General features: G+C 40.6%; 1 protein-coding gene across 3 annotated transcripts in view; it reads right to left on the bottom strand.

Annotated features, from left to right (window-relative positions):
• Positions 1-8,184: 8,184 nt before the first annotated feature.
• GMEB1 (glucocorticoid modulatory element binding protein 1) overlaps positions 8,185-26,967 on the bottom strand; it is a 34,950-nt gene continuing 16,167 nt past the window's right edge. For all 3 annotated transcript variants that reach the window (XM_025278600.3, XM_025278601.3, XM_025278599.3), the window contains exons 5-10: positions 26,602-26,705; positions 23,848-24,005; positions 22,122-22,253; positions 20,495-20,632; positions 15,493-15,615; positions 8,185-10,485 (exon numbers count right to left, since the gene is read on the bottom strand). In XM_025278600.3, coding sequence (XP_025134385.1) covers positions 9,785-10,485; positions 15,493-15,615; positions 20,495-20,632; positions 22,122-22,253; positions 23,848-24,005; positions 26,602-26,705 — 1,356 coding nt within the window. In that variant the 3' untranslated portion in view covers positions 8,185-9,784. The remainder of the gene's footprint in view (positions 10,486-15,492; positions 15,616-20,494; positions 20,633-22,121; positions 22,254-23,847; positions 24,006-26,601; positions 26,706-26,967) is intronic.

Raw genomic sequence — 26,967 nt, forward strand, 5'->3', positions numbered from 1 at the left:
AATAGCCCAGAGGGAAAAATGAAGTATAAACAAGATTTCTTGAGATAGTTCCAAGAGAAAAATGAAGTTAGGGAGACCTAGGAAGGACTGGTTCAATTTTAAGTCTGTGCCAAGAAAAAATAGTTAAACTAATGAATGTGCCTCTAAACTATTTCACAGTGTTTTATAGTTAAATGCTTCCCTTTTGATCCTTGGGTGGCAGCTACAGAGTGTGAGAGGCAAAAATATGTCCACTTTGCTCAAAAAGTCTTACCAGAATGTCTTGGTCAATGGAAATGTTAACTCAGCATTTCTGAAGCATAGTGGTTGCATTTTTGTTCCTGGAGCAGGGAAATACGTTTTCACTGAGTTGGTAAAGACTTTACAATATTATAAGGTTCTATGAAATTGGTTCCTCACCAATAAGGGATATGGGGTTGGGCTCTCAGTTCAGTTCAGTTGAGTTTTGTCCAACTCTTTGCAACCCCATGGACTGCATCACACCAGGTTTCTGTGTTCAACACCAACTCCTGGAACTTGATCAAACTCATGTCCATCGAGTCAGTGATGCCATCCAACCATCTCATCCTCTGTCGTCCCCTTCTTTTCCTGCCTTCAATTTTTCCCAGCATCAGGGTCTTTTCCAAAGAGTCAGTTCTTTGCATCAGGTGGCTAAAGTATTAGAGCTTCAGCTTCAGCATCAGTCCTTCCAGTGAATATTCAGGACGGATTTCCTTTAGGATGGACTGGTTTGATCTCCTTGCAGTCCAAGGGACTCTCAAGAGTCTTCTCCAACACCACAGTTCAAAAGCATCACTTTGTTCACATTCAGCTTTCTTTACGGTCCAATTCTCACATCCGTATATGACTCATGGAAAAACCATAGCTTTGACCAAACGGACCTTTGTCAGCAAAGTAATGTCTCTGCTTTTTATTTTATTTTATTTATTTATTTATTTAGTCTCTGCTTTTTAATATGCTGTCTAGGTTGGTCATAGCTTTTCTTCCAAGGAGCAAGTGTCTTTTAATTGTGTGGTTGCAGTCACCATCTACAGTGATTTTGAAGCCCAAGAAAAGAAAGCCTGTCACTGTTTCCACTGTTTCCCTGTCTATTTGCCATGAAGTGATGTGTTGACTTTTAAGCCAGCTTTTTTTCACTTTCCTCTTTCACTTTCATTAAGAGGCTCCTTAGTTCCTCTTCACTATCTGCCATAAGGATGGTATCATCTGTGTATCTGGGGTTATTGATATTTCTCCCGACAATCTTGATTCCAGCTTGTGCTTCATCCAGCCTGGCATTCTGCATGATGCACTCTGCATATAGACCCAGGGTTCGATCCCTTGGTTGAGAAGATTCCCTGAAGTAGGAAATGGCAAACTACTCCAGTATTCTTGCCAGGATATCCCATGGACAGAGAAGCCCAGTGGGCTACAATCCATGGGGTTTCAAAGAGTCAGACACGACTGAGCAATAGCATGCACTCTGCATATAAGTTAAATAAGCAGGGTGACAATATACAGCCTTGACGTACTCCTTTCTTGATTTGGAACCAGTCTGTTGTTCCATGTCCAGTTCTAACTGTTGCTTCTTGACCTGCATACACATTTCAGGAGGCAGGTAAGGTGGTCTGTATTTCCATCTCTTTTAGAATTTTCCTCAGTTTGTTGTGATCTACACAATCAAAGGCTTTGGTGTAATCAATGAAGCAGATGTTTTTCTGGAACTCTCTTGCTTTTTTGATGATCCAGCGGATGTTGGCAATTTGATCTCTGGTTCCTCTGCCTTTTCTAAATCCAGCTTGAACATCTGGACGTTCACAGTTCATGTATCATTGAAGCCTGGCTTGGAGAACTTTGAGCGTTACTTTGATAGCATGTGAAATGAGTGCAATTGTGCAGTAGTTTGAGCATTCCTTTCTTTGGGATTGGAATGAAAACTGACCTTTTCCAGTCCTATGGCCTCTGCTGAGTTTTCCAAATTTGCTGGCATATTGAGTGTAGCACTTTAACAGCATCATCTTTTAGGATTTGAAATAGCTCAACTGGAATTCCATCACCTCCACTAGCTTTGTTTGTAGTGATGCTTCCTAAGGTCCACTTGACTTCGCATCCCAGGATGTCCGGCTCTATGTGAGTGATCAGACCATTGTGGTTATCTGGGTCATGAAGCTCTTTTTTGTACAGTTCTTCTGTGTATTCTTGTCCCCTCTTCTTAATATCTTCTGCTTCTGTTAGGTCCATACAGTTTCTATTCTTTATTGTGCCCATCTTTGCATGAAATGTTCCCTTGGTATCTCTGATTTTCTGTGTCTTTCCCCGTCTATTGTTTTCCTCTATCTTTTTTGCATTGATCTGTTAGGAAGGCTTTCTTATCTATTAGGCTTGCTAATCTTTGGAACTCTGCACTCAGATGGATATATCTTTTATTTTCTCCTTTGCCTTTTGCTTCTCTTCTTTTCTCAGATAATTGTAAAGACTTCCTCAGACCATTTTGCCTTTTTGCATTTCTTTTCCTTGGAGATGGTTTTGATCACTGCCTCCTGTACAATGTCATGAACCTCCGTCCATAGTTCTTCAGGCACTCTGTCTATCAGACCTAATCCCTTGAATCTATTTCTCACTTCCACTGTATAATCGTAAAGGGTTGGGCTCTATACAGTAGGGAACAAATGAAGGAGTTCTAATCAGGGACCATGACATCAGCATCATCTCAAACAGGACCATTAACAAAGTGATAAATCAGTACTTCCTGTGTCTGATGGACAGGATAGATGATTTGGGTTCTAAAATAATTTCCCAGGTAAGTTCCCTCCCCCGACAACTCCCTCTCCAGTACTTTTGAGAGATGGTGAACAGGACTGTAAGCAAAACAACCTTAAGGAGCAGCTAAACAAAATACATTATCCGTAGAACATCATCATGATAAAATAGTTAGTTGAAAGTTTTCCTTTTAGGTATTAAGGTTCTGTAGCACATTTGAAGACTCTGTTTAATAAATTTGATCCATATACAATGCTTCAAATGTATCTGTTGTTTAGAGTAGAATATAAATGTTAGTTTCCTCATTGTAATATGATGTAAACAATGCTATTGACCACGCAGGACTGTAGTGAGGATCAAATGGATTAACAATGTAAAGTGCTTAGAACAATGCTTGGTACATAGTTATCCTTCCATAAGTATTGGCTATTATTGTTATTATTATTAATAATATTATTCATGCATCAAATATCTATCCAGCCTCTACTACATGCCAGGCACTGTTCCAGGGACTGCAGAATAGCAGTGACTAAGAGGTGAGAAAGGCCCCTGCTCTCATGGAGCTTCCATTCTAGTTGGAGGAGAAAAAAATACATGTATATCAGGTGATAGTAAAAGAAAGAAAAATAAAGCAGGGTAAAGGAAAGTGGGAAGCACAGTGCAGAAGGAAATTGCCACTCTTCATAGGGTGGGTAATCAAGGAAGTCCTCTCTGATAAGGGAACATGTGAACGAAGACTTGAAGGAAATGAGGTATTAATAATAAGCTCTGCAGCTACCTGGGGGGAAGAGTGTGCTTGAAACCATTGAATCAAAAAATAAGCTACAAAAATAAGTATTAATAGATTTGGGTTTGTAATAGGGAGTAACAGTGTCTGTTAGAAGCCATGTTCCACCTAACACAAGCCTCAGTTCCAGTCTGGTGCTGCTGTGAGGAAATGTGGACACAGTGTTGTCAGATCTGGGCTTTGGTTTTTGTTGTTGCTGTTTTTTGAAGAAAAGTTTTATCCTAAATTTTTCATGTGAATTGTTCCTATGTTTGAAACTCTGTGTAGGCATAAACGGGGCTTCCCTGGCGGCTCAGATGGTAAAGAATCCGCCTGCGATGCAGGAGACCGAGTTCAATCCCTGGGTCGGGAAGATCCCCTGGAGGAGGAAGTGGCAACCCACTCCAGTATTCTTGCCTGGAGGATCCCATGGACAGAGGAGCCTGGCAGACTACAGTCCATGGGGTCACAAAGAATCAGACACGAGACTGAGCAACTAAGCATACATGCATATAGGCATAAATACACAGATTTGTTTGTCAGAAGACAGGTACAAGAATATTCGAAGGTGGGATTTCCCTGGTGGTCCAGTGGTTAGGATCTGGCCCTTTCACTGCCAGGACTGGGTTCAATCACTGGTCAGGGAATTCAGATGTGGAAAGCCACGTGGCACAGCGCCCCTTCCACCAAAAAAAAGAATTTTCACAGGCATTATTTATAACAGCCCCATACTGGAAGCTACCCATGTGCCAATCAGTTGTGGCATAGTAAATAGTAGTCTCTACACATCAAAGAGAAGCAATCAACTACACTTCACACATTATGGGTGAATCTTACAACATAACATTGAGAGAAAAAATGCCAGCCCCTAAAGCGTTCAAAAACAGGTAAAACAAAGATATGATGTTAGAGACATAGATAGCAGTTATGCTGTCTGGGAGAGGTGCTGGTGGGTTGTTTTTTACTTTTTCCCCCCTTGATCTGAAAGCTGATTTCATGGGTATGTTCAATTTGAGTTTATCAAACTGTATAGTGATTTATGCACTTTCCTGTATGCATTTATATGTCAATGAAAAGTTAAAACAACTGCAACTAAGACCCAACACAGCCAAATAAATGAATTTTTTTTTTTAAGTTAAAACAAAAATGTGGGCCAAAGTAAATCTTAAGGTTGATTCAGAGCTGTAGGCTTCCAGTTTGCTCTACAACACATATATTTCTTTAGAGAAAACAACTGAGAAGTTGTTTTTTTTTTTTTAAAAAAACATACTTTGAAATGAGGTAATACCTCCTTTTACAGAAGCTCCTACATTAAAGTCCAATGAGGAACCCGTCTTTCTTTCTGGATCACTACCCAGCCTCAGATTTATCTTTGTATGTGACCCAATGCTAATGTCCACGTGTTTTCAAACTAGAAAAATCGACCCACGTCATAAACCATAGTTACTAGCAAAGGCACATAGAAGCAAGAGAACCCAGGGTTAATTTCAAAGTAGAGTGTGGTCTACTTTAGGATGAGAGGGCTTCAGGAGTCTTCAGGTTGGGAGGCTCATAGACACAACAGAAACTTCAGGTAGTTATGAAGATGTAGTTAAGAATCATACTGGGCTGCAATAATTTATCCAGCAAACAGGCATGTCTTAGCCTGGGCTATGGACCATAGGTAGAGAATCGATAAGGTGTGAAAGATAGATTTTAGAATCTGTGTTCTGAGGAACTTCGAGCACAAGCATATCCCAAAGATGCCTCAATTCAGGTGATGACTAGAGTTAAGAAGGCTGTTCTAGAGTGAAGACTGAAATCTCTGGATGTACGGTGAGGTTTGGGTCTTGGGGTCTCCTTGGAAGGAAATGATTGTCTTGAGTTGTTGATAAGAAAGTTATTGCTAAGAAAGGCAGAGTTACTACATGGCAGGATTTGGGAACTAAGTCACACTAGTTTCTCCAAAGCAAGGAGGATGGTGGAGCATGGTGAGGATGTTCAAGGAAAGTAGAACCTTCTAGAGGGCGCAAGATTGCCTAGCTTGGGACTAAGAAAGGTGTTCCAGGTTGGCAAGGAAACCTAGAAATGACTCAACTAAGGCTATCTAAGAAGAGAATACCAGGGGCAGAGAGTGCTAGTCTAGCAGAAATGATTCTTTGTTTAGCGCATCAGCCTTGCTTATTATTGTAGTATGTTACAGACTACACAATAATTTCCCAGGGAGGAGGTATCCAAGGTGTGAGGGGTCTGTGATCAATTGTACTAGGTTGTTGACTGAAAAGGCAGGGGCTAGCTAACCTAGAATCTGATTTGTCTCAGAAAGGACGATTTCCTCAGGAGCATTACCCAAGTGAATCACAACTCATGCCTATTTTGAGAATTCAACCTTTTCTTTGTCCTTTCTGCCTCCTTGAGAGTTGTGGGCCAGTTATAACTCAATGAACTGCTGCTGCTAAGTCGCTTCAGTCGTGTCCGACTCTGTGCGACCCCACAGACAGCATCCCACCAGGCTCCCATCCCTGGGATTCTCCAGGTAAGAACACTGGAGTGGGTTGCCATTTCCTTCTCCAATGCATGAAAGTGAAAAGCAAAAGTGAAGTCGCTCAGTCGTGTCTGACTCTTTGCGACCCCATGGACTGCAGCCTACCAGGCTCCTCTATCCATGGGATTTTCCAAGCAAGAGTACTGGAGTGGGGTGCCATTCTCCAAACTCAATGAACTAGGAGTTCCATATTTCGTGCTTGATTTCACTATCTTTATCATCAAATGTTACCAGTACTTCCCACCATGCAGACTTACCTTTAATGCTTTTCATGAAATGGGTTAAAATGCCACCACTAAACAGTCGATCCACCTGAGTTGAATGTTAAATTTGAGGGTATCTGGATTAATTCTGGTCTTCTTCCCCAAATATGGACAGAAGCATAAAAGAAACGTCACATGAAACAGCTTGAAATCCTAAATATTCAAGTCTATTGTTTCTTTTTTTAACTTCGGAATGGCAGGGAGTTTTAATTGTTTAATTGAGGGGACAGGGATGGAGCCTGGAAATTGAAAAGGGGAAGAGAACAGGCACGCACCAGACAGGGGCATGTCCAAGGAAAGACAGCTGAACAGTTGCTTCTGAGCCCTTTGTGAAAACCACACGGCAGGAACGTTTGGGGCATTTACCTTCTACCAGCTAAAGTCCAGTCCTGTACTGGATTCATCTGCTGGAAACTCTGAGAAGCTGATGAATGACTGGGCTTTCTCCAGTGGAGTGGTCTCAGGAGAGCCTATCTGAGCTGCTGACTGCCTAGCTCTGGAGGCAGAAGCAACAAGACAGTGGATTTTTTCCCCCTTCTTGTATATCTAAGTCCAACAACTTGAAAATGGAATCCAAAAAAGTAGCCAAAAATGGTCTGTCCTAAATCAGATTAGGTATACATCTTCCCCAGGAAGTACTCCCATTATTTACTAATCTCTGCCTCCAAGCTGGGTTAGATGCTTGACCCTTTGTTCTCTCTTCTCCCAGCCAATAGCTCTGCCACTGCACTTATCCCATTGGATGATTAGTTTCAGTATCTCCCTAGAGAAAGGCTTAACCATTTTGTACCTTTGGTAGCCTTCTGAAATCCATGGACCAGCTCTCAGAACAATATTTATCAATACATGAAATAAAATACATAAGGTTACAAAGGAAACCAATTGTATTGAAATACAGTTCTTAACTCCAGACAGTCTCTGGAGAATGAGTCCCTTGAGTGCATGGACTGAGCGAGCCTTCATCTCTGTACTGGGAGTGCCGAGCACAAAGCCTGGCACATAGGTGACACTTACAAACATTCACTTAGTGAGGGAACAGAAAGATCGATGGCTACTGAAAGCTCAGCCTGAGGAATGATTCACTGCAACTGCCTGTGCACACAGCAGTGCCTTGCGTGTGTCTCACCCCATCTGAGCTCATTTAGACCAGGGCTATGAGGAAACCCACACTCAACAACGGGTACATAGCATTGAGCAATAACGACAGGCTATTGGAAGACCAGGAAAACAACAAAGCTCATGTATTTCCACCAGGTGGAATATTCAGAGTGAAAAGAAACAGGCTCTGTCTTTAGGAGGCGATCTCTTGACTTAGGAAGCATGATGCTCACACTACTTTAAAACAGTACCAACAACTCTGAAATAAGAAAGGAACCTGAGCTAGTGTGTAGGTGTTCTCTAGGGCTCCTCCTCTGTCCAGAGTTAAGCCTGTTGTCTCTGGGAAAGAGAAAAGTGTCCTTAAAAACCACAAGAGGGATGACATGTGCCTTTCTAGGTTCAAGTAGTAGTTTTAGACTTAGGCAGAAATTTTGTTTTTGTTTATGTACCAAAAGAAAATCTAAAGAAGCAAGAAATAAAAGTCATTTTCCTCACTAAAGATATATTAAGGGCCAAAGCTTTGTTCTAAATTGATTGCTTTGTCTATTGACTATTCTGAAAAGAAAAACAAAACCCCAATCTTAAAGCTGAAAACCACAACTGCATGGGATTCAGAAATTTCACCCTTAAGCCTTTTAAGATTGACCCTTCCAAATCAGAGGGCTTCTCTAGCTATACACAGCTATCGGAGGGACGGCAGAACGCAGTTTTCACTTGCTTAACAACAGGGTTTCCAACATCCATTGGAAGAAACATAGCTTTAGGTGGGTGCCTTCAAAAAAAAAGAAGGAAACTACAGGTCAAAGTTTTGTTTTTAATTAAAAAAAAAAAAAAAAAGATCTCCCACTCCTAAGATGTGTGCTTTCTTTTTTGACCTACTTTTCCTTTAAATGGTCTGCAGTTTCCCTACATTTTTCTTAGTGCAGTAAACAATGCATTCTTTAGAAATAAAAACCAGGGTCCACTCTTTCCCCAAACACTGAAGATGGTCAAAGAGAATCACAGCACAGAAAATGGGCCCAGCTCCAAATATACAAAAACATTAAAAAAAGAACAAAACAAAATACCCCTCCCCACCCAAAGACATTATGGTTACATTCCTGGTACATTTCCTATAATATAATGCTGCAGACAATGCTTCTTTCCCAGGAAGTCCAGCTTGCTCAGGAGACATCTACTTGATAGGCTGGGGTGTTGAGTCCTCCCTGCCAAACCTAAGGGTCCTTTATGAGCTCAATATCTCACAGAAACATCTGTGGTATAAATGGTAGAAATGAATCTAAAAGGGGATGAAGGCAGGCAGCCACCTGTCACTGTTCTCTGAATCAGCCAAAAAGCTGAAGAGCGTGGGATCCAGGAGACAGATGCCATTAACCATTCAGGGATACAGGGGAAAACAAGAGGAAGCACCAAAGGAGTGGCTGCTTTTGGTTCCAAAGTCAAGAAAGGGCCCCGCAAAAAAGGGCAGTTGGTCTGGAAGAGGAACTCTCCTGCTCCTGGAGTCATGCAATAAAAATGATGGCCTTGGAGCCCCACCCGCCCAGAACAGCCACAGTCTAAGGACCAGAGCGATTTTACACCACAACACAGTTTGCAAATGAATGGACTAGGAGGGTAAGTGCTTTGACAGAGCGGCTGCAAGGTAAGCCTTAGCCCCAAAGCACAGCTGTGACATCTCTGGATTCTTATCTCTGCCAAGCTGCAGGTCCCTGACGCCACCTGCTTGGTGAAAATGTACCCTTCCGCTTAACACTGGCCTTGCCTCAAAACGGCACCCATGGTGGTAACCCTCAGAGACAGCAAGAGGCATCAGTAGCACTTCTGGAAGTAAGATAATTTCCTTGCCCCATCCTGGCCAAAGCACTTCCCTTTTTAAGCTTCTGCTAGTTTGTTATCTTCCCCTCTAAGCAGAGTCAACTCACTTTTGGGGGTTTTGCACTGGCCTCTGAGGGCTTGTTCCAGGATACAACAACAAGTATATTTTTGCATCCATGTGTGAGTGGGTTGCCTTCAGGGTCAGATCTGTGTTCCCTGGTTTGGTCAATGCACCTTTATGAGACTAAAACCACGTGTATACACAGAGAGACTAGCCTGGAAAGTGACTTCTGGAGAGGGTTTCAGGTTATCTTGATGCCTCCCCTCAAAGAAGTAACTCTCTTGATGTAAGATGGTTAGGACATTGAATGACCTACTCTCAACTTCCAGAAGGGCAGCTTGTTTTGTCCATCTTTCAGAGAGGGGCTGGAAGGGACCCGACATGTTCAGTTACAACAATGAGATCTTGTTTTTTTTAAAAAAAAGGATCCTATGTGGAAATGAGTGGGACAATGATAAAAATAAACAAATAATTAAAATTCCAAACCAAAACATATCTCCTGGCCCCGAGACCCCCAGTTAATCTTCTAAGACCACAATCTCCACATTGTGGACTTGATGCTGGTGTTCTTCCATCTCAGCCACGACTTTCTCCTCAGTCCTCAGTTCGGTCTCCAAAATGACTGCTTTGCCCTCAGTATCCTCAGCCTCTGGGTCTGGGGCTGGGTCAATCTCAATGATGGTCTGCCCATCCTCTGAGGTGCTTTCAACTGCCTGGATGGCCGAGGTTAGGCCAGACTCCATGGCCACCAGCTCCACAGGGCTCACCATGGTGGTCATGTTGCCCAGGGTACTCCCATCCTGCATGGCGGTGGAGCTTAGCAGGGCCAAGCTAGACGAAGGGTGGATGGTCACTGTGTCTGGTGAGCTGCTCTTGGCTGAGGAGACCACTGTGGCATAACGGAAGAGCTGAGGGCCAGAAGGCAGTGTGTGGACAGTCACAGGACTGGAGCCCTGGCTGAGGGTGGCCACTGGAATATTGCCCATGGAAAATGACTGACCCACTGGCGTGATGGTGATGGGTGAGATGACTGTGAACTGAGGCTGGTGGACAGGAGGAGAAGGGCTCAGGACGGTGGTGGAGGCTGGCCGCTGGAGCCGGGGCCTTTTGGGAGGCTTAGGAGTGCTCACAGGCATCAGTACCACATTTTGAACTGTCTGGGATTTCAGCCTGTGATCCTGGGCTTGCTTCTTCTGTTCTTCCAACTGGCGTTCCAAGTCTATGGAAAAAAGACAGACTTTGTGTAGAGAGAAGCGTAATCTTGGGAACAGTAAACTAGGAGTGAGGAGACCTGGGGTCTTGTCCTGGTTTTGCTATTATTTAGCGACTTCACTTTCACTTTTCACTTTCATGCATTGGAGAAGGAAATGGCAACCCACTCCAGTGTTCTTGCCTGGAGAATCCCAGGGACGGGGGAGCCTGGTGGGCTGCCGTCTATGGGGTCACACAGAGTCGGACACGACTGAAGCGACTTAGCAGCAGCAGCAGCCTTAGGCAAGTCATGTTATCATTTTCAAGAAGGAACCAGACTGGATCTTTACAACTCCACCAGTTATTATATTTCATTGTGTGATTACAGGCAAGGTGATAATTCAGAATCTTGCCATCCTGTGATCCTACTACAGCTCAACTCTAGAAGCTCCTGTGGCATTTTGCCACCTGTCACCAAAATGCAAACCAAAGAAGTCTCCATTTGGTCTAGTAGTTTATATATGCCCTGCCTACAGATGAAAATAATATCTGTACAATCCCTTTGCAGTTGCCATGGACCTACAAAGGAGCTACAATGGCACTCTGAAAAACAGTGATTTCCAAACTGTCCTTCAAGACAGGATCACTTGCTGGTGACCCAGATGGCTTTAATCTACCATCAGCCCCAGAGATGTCTACACAAAGTTACAAAGGAAGTCCCTAAGAATTACAAAACTGAAGGAGGTCTTAGAGTTCTAACACATTCATTTTGACAGAGATCCAGAGAAGTAAAGCTATTTATTTAAGGTCACAGAGCTTGGGCCAAAACAAAAGTCTTCTGATAGTCAATTTGGTGGCCTTCCCACCCCAATACACCTATCACTATCCCTCTCCCAAGGGTCTAATCCAACCTTGATGACTACTGGTGAGTCTGGTTCTACAGCAGAACTTCTCTGCTGCTTAGCACCTGATATACATCCAATAAATAACCAGTTACACCCGAAGAGCACTATTCTTCCTGTGCAACACCAAGAGCAAGTCAATTCCCTGTTTGGAATAAAAGAGTGTGTATGTGCATGCATGTATACTAAGCCGCTAAGTCGTAGGGATAAAGAACATAGTCAAAAATTTTACAACGCTGCCTTTTAAAGGTTATAAGATACTACATTTTTTCCCCATCTTTGGTGGTAATCAAAGAAACGTGAACCTAAACAAGATATCAATTAAATGTATAGTTTTAAAAAAAGTTAAATCAGAGTGTATTATAAAAAACAACACCCAATGTTGGGAGCTCAAACTTGTGAACTAAATTGGTATAATCTACTCGGAAATTTGATAATAGGTCACAAAACTCCATAAACAAATATCAATACCATTTAGCCTCAAGCTTAGTCCTGTGAAGTAGCTTATTTCTTTATTTTTGGGGGGCCTCACAGCTTACAGGATCTCAGTTCCCCAACCAGGGATTGAACCTGTGTCACGGCATTGAAAGCCTAGAATCCTAACCACTAGACCACCAGGGAACTTCCATGAAGTAGTTTAAAAGGACATAAGAAGAAATGTTATATTCATATAAGTTCACTACAATAAATAAACCTTTGAAGAAAATTTTGAAAATTTAAATTCATCCCTAGAAAAATGTCGAGGTAAAATACTGTGTAGGAACTTGAAAAAATATTAGTATATCATAGAGAAAAAAGCAGAAAACACAACTTTATGTATATTGTGGTTATAACTAAAATATATGGACAAGGAACCAGAAGCCTACATTTCTAACGAAAACCATTTTTCAGACTGTTCTACCAGTCTGAAAGAAGACAGTGCTACCCTGGGCTTCACTGTCAAGGAGTGATGTGATCCCAGCAAATCATTTACTCTCTCTCTGCCTTTACTGGGTTATCTGTAAAATCAGGATAATAGCCTATAATATCCCTAGGAAGATGAAATGAAAAGGGGGATCTCTGAGAATACTTGGTAAACTGAATTTAAAATATAAACTGGACATAAAAATAAGTTTAAAACAACCTAAATTGTTCTTCTCTTACCAAATGATCTTTCTTGCCTTTTGTCTTCCCAACTGACTATATTCTACATCATATAAGATTGATAATCTATACCTCTAACTTGCTTTGTACCTTATTTCCTCTGAAAGCTTTTCATGACTTTTCTCTGGATATAAATTGTCAGGGAATGTTTAACAGGAGAATTCCTATGTGCTGTTTCTCACAAGTCCTTTGTTTCTTTTTAAGCGGAACAGCACGCTGCTCCCAGGAACTGAGGTCATTGTGTGAGACAGGCTTGAATCTCCTTTAGTAAACATTCTCTTTACAACAAAACTGCTTAGTCTCGATTCCCTTTCTTGAGATATGGATTGTCTCCTGACCTTGTGACCATCATCATCCCTTGTTCCCTTGGTAATGGTTACTGTACATTTGGTTTTCTGATCTTCATCATTGACGAAAGAAACTTCTTGTACTACGGCCTATATATACTCACAGAAAAATCATTATAGCACCTTTGCTCCATCAGAGCTTGGGTCCCCGTGTCTTTCTTTCTTTCTCTCTCTCTCTTCAGCTGATTCCTCGGAGCACAGAGACCCATCTTGCTCACTCTCCTGCCCAGGCTTCTAAGACTTGCTAGAGAAGGTGCCCTGTGCCTTCACCCCCCCTTGAGAGGGTGCCTGGTGCCTTCATGAGAAACCAAGTCCTGTGTCAAGGACTTTATTGGTTTTCTGCGTAAACCAGGGAGTATTAGCCTCTTTCTCTCTTTCACTTTCTTATTGTTGCCTCCAGACCACCAGGTCCCGGTGCATTAAAGGACCCCAACAAGTGGCGCCCGAACAGGGACACTGGTGTATGTGGCATTTTGGTCGGAGGGACTCAGGACCTATTGAGGTCGGTAAGTATTAAGATGCAGGTCAAACGGCTGAGGGACTCAGGACCTATTGAGGCCAGTAAGTATTAAGACATGGGTCAAATGGCTGAGGGACTCAGGACCTATTGAGGTCGCTAAGTATTAAGACATGGGTCAATGGCTGAGGGACTCAGGACCTATTGAGGTTGGGACCTATTGAGGTCAATAAGTACTAAAACACGGGTTATACGGCTGGAAAGCCCCATCATTTCTCTACTTTACTTCACCATTTGTTTAAAGCTCAGGGACTTTTGGTTTTGGGCCAATGAATAGAGGCTTACTTTCAAACACTGGTTAAATGTAATCCTTGATTCCCTGATAAAGGCAGTTTTGATTTAGAAATTTGGCACCAGATCAAAGAAAATGTTAGACGAGCCACCAAGCAAGGAAAAAATATTCCAATTGATTTCTGGCCATTTCAAGGTAAACTCTAACCCTCCTAATATTCAACAACAGACAGAACATTTATTGCATGAATATGAATTAGATGATAAAACTTTACAAAAGGCCCAATTAGAACAACATAAAATATTTCAAAATTTTCTTACTAGCCCTGCCCTGGCTGCTCCAAATGCTCCTCCCCTGCCAACAGGTGCAACTCCAAAAGTCTCTCCTTTGTTGGAACCTAATGAAAGTTATACTAATTTTTTAGCTAGATTAGAAACTGCTATTTCCTGTACTGTAATTAGAGAAGAAACCAAGAAACACCATGTAGGAATCCTCCTGTTAAATATTCCCTGACAATAAGTGATAATTCCCTTTGTTCTACCACCATACCTTCTATATGCCTTTGTTACAGAACTACTTTTTGCACATATTTCTAAGTCTGCTTTCCCTTGAGTTCCTGAAAGCCCTCAAGAGACTGAGATTACCTTACTCAACATTATATTTCTAAAATCTAGCTTGGAGACCAGCACAAAGCATTGGGTTGGCCAAAAAATTTGTTCAGGTTTTTCCATAAGATCATGCAGAAAAACCCAAATGAACTTTTCGGCCAACCCAATATTTATTATTATTTTTTTTAATTTTATTTTATTTTTAAACTTTACATAATTGTATTAGTTTTGCCAAATATCAAAATGAATCCGCCACAGTTATACATGTGTTCCCCATCCTGAACCCTCCTCCCTCCTCCCTCCCCATACCATCCCTCTGGGTCGTCCCAGTGCACCAGCCCCAAGCATCCAGTATCGTGCATCGAACCTGGACTGGCAACTCGTTTCATACATGATATTTTACACGTTTCAATGCCATTCTCCCAAATCTTCCCACCCTCTCCCTCTCCCACAGAGTCCATAAGACTGTTCTATACATCAGTGTCTCTTTTGCTGTCTCGTACACAGGGTTATTGTTACCATCTTTCTAAATTCCATATATATGCGTTAGTATACTGTATTGGTGTTTTTCTTTCTGGCTTACTTCACTCTGTATAATAGGTTCCAGTTTCATCCACCTCATTAGAACTGATTCAAATGTATTCTTTTTAATGGCTGAGTAATACTCCATTGTGTATATGTACCATAGCTTTCTTATCCATTCATCTGCTGATGGACATCTAGGTTGCTTCCATGTCCTGGCTATTATAAACAGTGCTGCGATGAACATTGGGGTACACGTGTCCCAGTACTTATTTAAAAGGGTTAAATTATACATATTCTCATAAATTCTGATTACCAGAAATAAGGGAAGTGCAAAATGTGTATCTATCAACCAACTCAGTATTAATAATGTAAAAAAGACAAGGGTCAGCTTTATTCTTCTGCCACTTATATTACTGGGCTAATGGAGCAATCTAGCAAACATCTTAATCCTTCAAAGATATAAAAGGAGGATCATATTGCTAGTTTTCTTTTCTTTCCTTTTGTGCTTCCTCTGCTTGACCTGATTCCACCTCACCCAGGACTATGTACAAAGAAAAAGCCAAATCTAATACTATGTGATTTGAAAGAAAGAAAGACAGAGAAGGAAGAAAACAGAAAAGGCAGAAGCGAGGGAGAGAGGGAGGAAAAGAAGGAAGGAAGGAAGGAAGAAGCCAGTCCAGTCCCAACAGAAGACAACAAAGAAATGCCAAGACTCAATGATGTTAGTATATCACCAAAGAAAAGAGAGAAGCTATACATACCTGTGAGAGTATAGAGAAACTGCTCTTCTCCCTGTTCTACTTGGTTCTTCCTGTTGTCCAAAACCTTCTTGACTGTGTCCATTAGGCCAAATGTATGTGCTACATTGTTAAGAACAGCAGCATCTATTTAAAACAAAATAGGTCTGTCCAGTTAAAACAGAAATGCTCCACAAACTCCCTACTATGCTACTTATAAATATAAAACAATTCAGAAATTAGAATGCTAATTGCATTTTCAAAAAAACAAAGATTTATCACAGGGCATCCCTGGTGGTCCTGTGGCTGGGACTCTGCGCTCCCATTGCAGGGGGGCCTGGGTTTGATCCCTGCCCCACATGCCTCAACTAAGACCTGGTGCAACCAAAGAATGAATACAAAGAAATAAATATTAAGTAAAAAAGATTTATCACATGTGTAACTAATTTTTATTTAATTGTTATATCTTTATACATCTCTCCATATAAATGAATACAAAAATAAGGAAAAAAATCTTGCATCTGGTTATAGGTTCTGACTTGGTTTAGAAAAACATGGTCATTCTGGACTCTCCTGGCAGTCCAGTGGTTAAGACTCTGCCTTCCAATGCAGAAGGCACAGGTTTGATCCCTGGCCGGGGAACTAAGATCCCACATGCTGTGTGGTATGGCACAAAAAAGAAAGAAAAAGAAAACATGGTCATCTACTAAGCAGAGCTAAGTCTGAATCTTGGTTTTGATGTTTCCTGTCTGTGTGACCTTGGGTAAGTCATTTCACTCCTCAGTTTTTTCATTTGAAACAAATGTGACTAATAATACTTACTCTGCAAAATAGATATGAAGATTTGAAATATCATATGTTAATTGCCAAACATGGGCATTTATTATTATTAATAGTATTATCCTTATGCCCCTTTAAACAAAGCTTCTTGAAAGAGCTGTTACTAACTGAGCTGTTATTAACTCAGACCACTTCTCTACCTATAGCTAGCTCTCTTCCACAGTCATCTCATCCAGTTTCATCAGTTTAGTTCAATTCAGTTGCTCAGTCATGTTTGACTCTTTGCAACCCCACGGACTGTAGCATACCAGGCTTCCCTGTCCTTCACCAACTCCTGGAGCTTGCTCAGACTCATGTCCATTGAGTCGGTGATGCCATCCAACCATCTCATCCTCTGTCATCCCCTTCTCCTGCCTTCAATCTTTTCCAACATCAGGGTCTTTTCCAGTGAGTCAGTTCTTCACATCAGGTGGCCAAAGTATTGGAGGTTCAGCATCAGTCCTTCCAATGAATACTCAGGACTGACTTCCTTTAGGATGGACTGGTTTGATCTCTTTGCAGTCCAAGGGACTCTTAAGAGTCTTCTCCAACATCACAGAGCAAAAGCATCAATTTTTTGGCACTCAGCTTTCTTTATGGTCCAACTCTTATGTCCATACATGACCACTGGAAAAACCATAGCTTTGACTAGATAGACCTCTGTTGGCAAAGTAATGTCTCTGCTTTTTAATATGCTGTTTAGGTTGGTCATAGCTTTTCTTCCAAGGAGCAAGTGTCTTTTAATTACATGCCTGCAGTCACCATCTGCAGTGATTTTGGAGCTCAAGAAAAGAAAGTCTGTCATTGCTTCCATTATTTCCCCATCTATTTGCCATGATGTGATGGAAAGGGATGCCATGATCTTAGAATTTTGAATACTGAGTTTTAAGCCAGCTTTTTCACTCACCTATTTCATTTTCATTAAGAGGCTCTTTAGTTCCTCCTCACTTTCTGCCATAAGGGTGGTGTCATCTGCATATCTGTGGTTGTTGATATTTCTCCCAGCAATCTTGATTACAGCTTATGCTTCATCAGGCCGGCATTTTGCATGATGTGCTCTGCACATACATAAGTTAAATAAGCAGGGTGACAATATACAGCCTTGATGTACTCCTTTCCCGATTTGGAACCTGTCTGTTGTTCCATGTCCAAGTCTAACTGTTGTTTTTTCACCTGCATACAGGTTCTCAGGAGGCAGGTAAGGTGGTTTGGTATTCCCATCTCTTGAAGAATTTTCCAGTTTGTTGTGATCCACGCAGTCAAAGGCTTTAGGATAATCAATGAATCAGAAGTAGATGTTTTTCTGGAATTCTCTTGCTTTTTCAATGATCCAACGGATGTTGGCAGTTTGATCTCTGGTTCCTCTGCCTTTTCTAAATCCAGCTTGAATATCTGGAAGTTCTCGGTTCACATACTGTTGAAGTCCAGCTTGGGGAATTATGAGCATTACTTTGCTAGCGTGTGAGATGAGTGCAATTGTGCGGTAGTTTGAACATTCTTTGGCATTGCCTTTCCTTGGGATTGGAATGAAAACTGACCTTTTGGAGTCCTGCGGCCACTGCTGAGTTTTTCAAATTTGCTGGCATATTGAGTCCTGTTTCATAGTTTCAAGTATCATAGACATGCTAAGAACTTCCACATGTAGCTATCCAGCCCAGATCTCTTTCCTACATTACATATTCATACTTCTGTTTAGTCAAGTGACATCTCTATCTGAAGTCCTCATAAGCATCTCAATTTAAAAGTCAAAAGTCAATTTTGATTTCCTACCCCAGCAGTCTTCATCTCAAGAAATTTTGCCACCACTCACAGTTCAGACAAAAAATACATTAGTTATCCTGGATTTCTTTCTTTTTTACCTGACATCTAATCCATCAGCAAGACCTGTCAGTTCCACATTCAAAACATATCCCCAGTATGATCATTTCTTCCCAGGTCTACCACTACCCACTTAATTCACACTACCACCATCTCTTGCCTCAACTAACTCCTTCAAGAGTCTTCCAACTGGTCTTCTTTTTTGAACTATTTATTTATTTGGCTGTGCTGGGTCTTAGTTGCAGTATGCAGGATCTTTAGTTGCAGCATTCGAACTCTTAGTTGCAGCATATGGGATCTAGTTTCCTGACCAAGGATCGAACCTGGGCCCCCTGCATTAGGAGATCACAGTCTTAGTCACTGGACCACCAGGGAAGTCCTCCAAGTGGTCTTCTTGTTTCTATTCTTGCCCCATATCATCTATTCTCCCACAGCAACCACAGTGATCTTTTAAAAATAAAAATAACCTTATCATTTTACTCTTCTGCTCAAAATCACTATGATGGCTTAATGTCATTTTAAAATAAAACCCCAAGTTTTATCTTTGGGTTTTATTTACCAAAGCTTATCCAAAATGTCCCCCCTGCTTCTGTCCAACTTCATCACCTATCACTGTTTCCATTAACAGTCCACTGGAGCCATATGTCAGCACTCCTCTAATTCTTTGAACCCACTCAGTTTATTGTCATGTCAAGATCTTTGTCCCCTCTGCCTGGAGTGTTCCTTCTCCCAGTCTGTCACATGGCTATCTCCTTCAATTCAGATTTCTACTCAAATGCTGCCTGCTTAGAGGGGGCTTCTTTGACCACCCTGTCTAAAAGAATCACCCCTGTTTTTTATATTAGTTGCCTTAAAAAAAAACAACCTCCAATCATAAAAAAAAGATTCTGCTGTAAAGTTTAAGCGTATTTACATAATGTAAATACCAGGGGCTTCCCTGGCAGCTTAAATGGTAAAGAATCTAACTGCAATGCAGGAAACCCCAGTTTGATCCCTGGGTCAGGAAGATTCCCCTGGAGAAGGAAATGGCAACCCATTCCAGTATTCTTGCCTGGAGAATTCCATGGATAGAGGAGCCTGGAGGGCTACAGTCCATCGGGTCATAAAGAGTTGGACACAACTGAGCAACTAACACTTCCTGACTTCCTTACACATAGTGTATGAGTCATAAAGAGGTAACAATACACATCTAACAAATCTAAGGATGGACTTAACTAAACATACAAGCTTATGAGACCTCATAATGAGCCCTTTTGTATCAGATGATTAAAACATTTTACATTGTGCATGACAGCAAGTACCCTGTAAGTATGCAGAAACACTTATAAATGCACACAATAGTTCTGGGAGCCTTAAACTAACAGAATACGAGAATTGTCTAAGACATGTGGATTTCTTCAATTTTCAAACTCTATATATCTATTTATATCTATATTGAGAGAGAGACAGAGAGACTGCTTTCTGGCACCATTTACAAAGGCAAAAATTACCTGTGGAAAAAGCAATGCCAAACCTGAGTTTAAAACCAAGGTATGCTAAAAACAGAGCTACCACATATGATCCAGCAATCCCACTCCTGGGCATATATTCGGAAATGATGAAAATTCCAGTTTGAAAAGATATATGGACTCCAATGTTTACAGTAGCAATTTACAATTTGCAGCAATCAAGACATGGAAGCAACCTAAGTGTCCGTTGGCAGGTGAATGGATAGAGAAGATGTGGTATATATATTCAATGAAATATAACTTAGTCATAACAAAAGAAAATATTGCCATCTGCAGGAACACGGATGGACCTAGAGAATATCATACTAAGTGAAGCCAAAGACAAATCTTATATAATATTATTTATACGTGGAACCTAACAAAATAATACAAATGAATTTATTTACAAAATAGAAACAAACTCACAGACATAGAAAACATGTTTATGGTTACCATTTCCCCCATGGGAAGTGGGGGAGGGATAAAGAAGGACTATGGGATTAACAGATACACACTACTACATATAAAATACATAAGCAACAATGATCTACTGTATAGCACAGGGAACTATATTCAGTATCTTCTAATAACTTATAATGGAAAATAATCTAAATATATATAAATATATACACACACACAAAACGGAATCATTTTGCTGTACACCTAAAACTAACACAATATTATAAATCAACTACACCTCAATTAAAAAAACAATTCTTTACAGTTAAAATTTACAGTTATGAACTTTGTATAGTAACTTACTGTTTTATGATCCTTAATTTCCTAATCTGTAAAATGAGGATAATAATACCCGTACCTCAGTGTTTCATGAGGCTAATAAGGTCTGCCTACAATTGTTACTGTTTAATAAAGGCCACTATCGTTAGGATTAGTATGTTTACCTGTGACCTGGAAGGGAGCCTGGATGAGCCGCTGCTGAACTCCCCTAAGTAGCTCCTCTATTTCCTTCTGTATATTGCAGACAACCTCTTCCATCAGTCCAACATCAGCTATTCCTTTCCAGAACATCAAAGTGTCCTCTGGCAAAAAAGGATAAGACAGAAGGCAAATAAGGGATGCTACATATACTTAGGCTTCCCAGGTGGCTCAGTGGTAAAGAATCTGCCTTATTAATACAGGAGACATGGGTTTGATCCCTGGGTCTGGAAGATTCCCTGGGTCTGGAAGATCCCCTGGAGGAGGAAGTCCCAACCCACTCCAGTATTCTTGCCTGGAAAACTCCATGGACAGAGGAGTCTTGTGGGTTATAGATCATGGGGTCACAAAGAGTTGGATACAACTGAGCACACAAATAAGGGATGCTACATATGCTTAGGTATAGCTCTACAATGTTAAGTTCAAAAAAAATTTTTTTTCCATGCTGTGTGGCTTCATGGGATCAGTTCCCTGACCAGGAATTGAACCCAGGCCCTAGCAGTGAAAGCCCAGAATACTAACCACTAAGCCACCAGAGAATTCCAATGATTTCTTATTCAGGCATTTTTGGAAGAAGAAAAGAAGCTTTTGGAACACCAGCTGCCTCCTTGAGTTGGTCCATAAATATCTGGACTGCAGGTAACTGTGATAATTACCTCACTGGGTCATACCTCTGGCTACAGGGAATGGGTATCTTCCTTCAATAAAAGTATTAAATTAAATATTAAATACTAAAACATTTATTTAAATAATTTAAAGATAATAATACTGGAGTGGGTAGCCATTCCCATCTCCTGGGTTGGGAAGATCCCCTGGAGTAGGAAACGGCAACCCACTCCAGTATTCTTGCCTGGAGAATTCTATGAAAGAGGAGCCTGGCGGGCTACAGTCCATGAGGTTGCAGAGAGTCAGATGCAACTGAGTGACTAACACTTTCACTTTTCACTTTCAATATATAATATTTCAAAAGTTAAATAATAAATAAATTAAAGACATACTCCCTCTAATCCTATACTTAAAAACACCAAAATGAAATAGTTGAATAGGCGGGGGTATAAGCTCCCTGAGGGCAGAGGCTATGTCTTTTCATCTTTCTATCTAGATCAAGCAACAGTGCCAGCTAAAAACAGGCAGCGATAAACATTTGTTAAATGAATTAATGAAAGACGATATAAAGCTTCTCCTGTCCCCTTTAAGTGAATCACCATTAATCATCATCTACACCACCTGCTTGCTAATTTTTTCTTCTAAAATCTTGCAGTTTGGTTTATCTAACGAATGTGCCAAAGGTGGAATCAGTGTGGCAGCATAAGAAGATGGACTCCAGAGCGAAACAGCTGAATTCAGCTCTGACACCAGTTGTGTGATTGGTCTTAGGCAACGTACTAAACATTTCTGAATCTCAATTTCTTCATAAAATCTAACTTTGCAAGGCTGTTACATGGATTCAAATAAGATGTTTGCAGCTATAATTAGTATTAATATGCATAAGAAAAACCAGCACAAGTAATGAAGAGCCCTTCTGTGTCCATAATCATAATGGTGATAAGAATTACAAAACCTTGCAAGAAATCTGCACGCCATAGATAGTACCTGAAATTTCCTCTGAGTCTTTCTTCACGCCCTCCTCTGTGGCCATGGTGACAGCAGCAGTGAGAGCAGAGTTCCATTCCAGCCCTGCCTCTTCCATGCTCTCTTCTGAGATGGCAATCTGTGTGATGCTACCTAAAAGCAGTGCATTAAAGGGAAGGCCAGTGAATTTTATGAAAAAGTCACAGCTATCCTTTCTCAGACAGCCAGAGATCCTGTTATTTAACTTATGGCCTTTTGTCTGCAGGTCCCTATATTAAAAACTAGAATCCTAGGTAAGCCAGGATGAACACTGGCTTTCCTAAAGAAAACCTGCCTTGCAGAAAATGCTTTCTTCTTACTCTGAATAGAAAGTGAAAGATAACTTACAAAATCACAAAAGAGCAATCTGAGCAATTATATTTTTGAAAAAGACAGAAGGTAGGCATGATTGCCAGGCTGTACCCAGACTTAGTGAGGATGAGGAGGACTTGAAATAATTGAAAAAGAAAATTATGGTGCTTAGTCAAGAGCCCTACTCCAAGTGTATTTGATACTAACCATCTAGAATATGTGAAGTTGCTATAACTTACTTATCAGCTGATGTAAGAGAAAGCAAGATAAATGAGACCAAAAAAAAAAAATCAGATAAGAGATCCATGAATAGCAGATTCACAGAGGAAAAACCTATTGCTATCGATTTAATATTAAGGTTTTAAACAAAGAGAATTGAGAAAAATCAAACTGATCCAGACAGAAATATAAAATGTGGATTCTCCACTCTGAAGGATATCAGTAAACAAGCAAAATATCAATATAGATGATCAAGTAAAGAAGGTTCAGCAAAATAAAAAGAAAGTAGATAATTTCACAGCATTTTTCACTTCTCAAGTCAAAGTGTCATACCACCAAATATTCACACTGCTAGATATTTTATACTTTCCCAAAAGAAACTCAGTGAGATTTGGCTTCTACTCACCCAGCAGTTAGGTTGGGAACAGAACATTAGGGTTGACCAAAAGAAACATTGAAGTCATTTTTAAAGCACAGTGCCTTCCTTACACTGCATTCTGTGTCTCTGTCAGGCATGTTTTTAAGTCTCCTGGAAGTAGTTTAGACACATTCTAAGAACTTTAGCTGCGCTAAGTTTCCAGCTCAACTAAATCCTTAATAATAACCTCAAATGGTTATATCTTTCCTAGAGAGCCCTCATTCCAAACTCAACAATACTGAAGTGTGTGCACCCTCTATCTCATTTGTGAAGATGTCTCAGCTTGTTTATCTGGATTCCTCCCAGACAGAGCTCTTTGACCCTCACAGCAGAGTCTCCAGAGTCCAGCCCAGTCAATGACACACTGTCTTTGAGACCTCTCAGTTCAACAGCTGAAAACCTTTCACCATTCTAAATCCAGTCGCCTGCCTTGACCATCAGAATTGCCAGGGATTTTCAAAACAATCTAATTTCAAAGATATACCAAGCAGCACTGGCACCAAAGTAACACTGTTAAATAAACTTATATGAATCCCCTTTCTAACGTTTACCATACATTGTAATACAGAAACAAGGAAGGAGGACTGGCCAGTAGGAATCATTTGGGAGAAAACAGAGTTCTTTCTAAAGCGTGGACTCCTACCCAAGATTACCATATCTTACATCAACACTCATGAGAATTAAAAACACAAAAGAGAATGAGGGGAAAAGTACTACTGAGCAACACAATGGGTTTTCAGGTGGTTTCCTACCCCCTACCATCGGCCGATGTGGGCGTCTGCACCACACTTGTCTGCTGTCCTGGCACTGGAGCTCTTGCACTGCTGATAAGAAGATCAAATTTGGTGCTTCTGCAGGTATTGGAGCAAACCTTGTCATGTTGGTAGAAATCAATCTGTCCGGAGTCCATCATTTTCCTGTGCAAAGAGAGACAAGAAGTACCAGTTCAGCATGTACTTCATGTATAGGGGACAGAGACAAAGTTGCGGAGTCTGTTCTATGTATTAGTGAAACCTAATAGTATTAAAGTCCTTAGGTCGCAAAAATTCTAACTGGGGCAATAAAATGTTCATGGTCCTGCCCACATGTACAAGCACTCCTCTTCCCTCCCTAGTCTATTCATTATGAGTACTCTCTTTTATTTCCCGTTATCACTAAGTTTTAGACATATAATTGTAACACTAGCTAAATTTCCCCATAGAATCTCATTGAAACCAAACCCTAAAGGGGAAAAGACTAACTCATATCCCAGCACAACTGAGAAAAGGCACAGGCGGATTCAAATTTTGTGGTTAGATTCTGAAATGTTAGTACTTGTAGACCAGCAAGATCTGTTGCCACTTCTGGAGACATAAAACTTCAGCACATGTCTTTCCTTTAAAAAAAAAAAAAAAAAAGAGATAACTCTCCTATAAATACAGACCAAAGCTGATTACACTAAACCCCCACTATAAAATGTCCTTATAACTAGATTCACAAGACATTGTTATTATAGGCTATGAGCAAAACCATAGGATATTTTAATTAGAGTAAACTCTATGTTATAATGTTACTTGGCTTTCGCTAAAGATTTTTTAGGCACTCTGGGTCTTTTATATTTGGGGAGAGTTGGCATATGCTTATTTATCTCGCCAAATAAAACAACCCAAGAACAACAAGAAAAGTTAAAGGTATTCACCTCCAATTTCATTCAACTAATAATTAACACATACAAATGATCTGGAGTGAGTTTTTCAAAATTATGCCTCTCACTATACAGATAACACATGAAGAAAAAAATTAACATTTCCTCTGGAAAATATAGCAAACTATAAAGAAAACAACTGCTCCTTAAAAAAAAAAAAAAAAAATCCCCCAACACAAAGATAATGTTAAAAAAAAAAAAAACAAAGATAATGTCAACATTTTAGCATATGTTCTTCCACTAAATTTACTTACCTATATATTTTTTAAAACAACTAAATTAACTGATAGTCCATTTTGTTTTCTTTTTTACATTATAAGCAATTTTCCACGTAAAAAGTCTTTAGGAATATTTTAATGTATAAACCCATATATTTAGATGAGCCATAATTTACTTCAGATACACCTTGCTGCTAAGTCACTTCAGTCATGGCTGACTCTGTACGACCCCATAGATGGCAGCCCACCAGGCTCCCCCGTCCCTGGGATTCTCCAGGCAAGAAAACTGGAGTGGGTTGCCATTTCCTTCTCCAATGCATGAAAGTGAAAAGTGAAAGTGAAGTCGCTTAGTCGTGTCCGACCTTCAGCGACGCCATGGGCTGCAGCCTTCCAGTCTCCTCCGTCCATGGGATTTTCCAGGCAAGAGTACTGGAGTGGGGTGCCATTACCTTGACTGTATATTAAAGCAGACTGTAATTTTCACTATTCTGAATTATGTTGCAATAAACCCCATTATACTTGAATCTCTATAAGTACTATAGATTTTTCTTTAGACAGATTCCTTAAAAAATTGAAGACAAAGAGTAAGAGGCTTCTAAGGCTCTTGATACATGTTCTGCGGAGAACTTTTAATTCTTGACCACATTTTAAAATTTTCTATCAATAGGTGAGTGCTACTGATAGAAAATAATGTTAATTTTATGGGTAGGGGATGAAATTATGATAAACTTGCTGCAAAAACAGATGTGGTGAGGATATTATACATTCTAATTTCTGGGCTTCCCTGGAGGTCCAGTGGTTAAGAATTCACCTTGCAATGCAGGGGACATGGATTCAATCCCTGGTCCTGGAAGATCCCACATGCTTCAGGGCAAATAAGCGCATGCAGCACAACTACTGAGCCTGTACTCTAGAGCCCACGAGCCACAGCTAGTGAGCCCACATGTCACGACTACCAAAACCTGCACACCACAGAGCCCATGCTCTGCAATGAGAAGCCCACGCACCGAAACTAGAGAGTAGGCCCCCCTCACTGCAACTAGCAAAAGCACATGGCAGCAACAAAAACCCAGCACACAGCCACAAAGAAATAAATAATTTAAAAAAAAAACTATTTGCATTAAAAAAAAATAATGTTTATTTCTATGGCACAATGACGGCAAGGATTGCACTCATTGTGCATAACTGTTTCTTATGAACAGCACCCTTCTGCTTTACCAGATTATCCCAGAATTTGTCCGTCAGCCTACATCTCCATGGTAGCCACTCTTTCTTAGCACCAGGCTTAGCTCCACCTATGCTGAGTGATCTCAAGCAAGACTGTCATCTACTCCTGAGCTTCTCTGCACAGAGACGATCCTACCCAGCATTGTGACATCACAAGAATTTGCCCTAGATGCTGGAAGGAGTCGATTTAATTCAATTTTCCTTCTCTCACAGGGATTTTAAGAACAAGTTGATGAAGGTCAAATAATACATGGATCGTTCAAGCCAATCCTTCAGACAGAATAAAAATTCAAGTTGGAGAGGAAAGACTGGATTCTCTGGATTCTACCATGATTAAGTACCCCACAGTCACTTCAAAGGTGTGAATTTGCTATTAGAGCTCACCTGAGCATGATTCCACCCAGACGAATAGCTCTCTTCCAGTCCTTCAGGGTGGATTTGCCAGCCAGATGAACAAAATGCTTGGGGCTGATCAACTGATCATTGAACTAATGTAAAAGGAAAAGTCCAAAATAATCCAATGTTAATTTAGGCAGGCCATGAGGGAAAGAAGGACATAACTCTATTTGTTACAAACAAAACAATACCCAGATGACATCTCTCATCATAGCCTGTATTCTCTATCTTCCCATCCTATTGTGCTAGAGGAAGTGATCCTTCTCTGGCCCTGTCCTGGTGTTAATATACTGATTAGGATATAAAGTCCATTTTTGTGTCCTGAATCAAGCAGATGGTTTCGATATTGCAAAG

This window comes from Bubalus bubalis, chromosome 2 (genome assembly GCF_019923935.1).
Source record: "Bubalus bubalis isolate 160015118507 breed Murrah chromosome 2, NDDB_SH_1, whole genome shotgun sequence".
Lineage (NCBI taxonomy): Eukaryota > Metazoa > Chordata > Mammalia > Artiodactyla > Bovidae > Bubalus > Bubalus bubalis.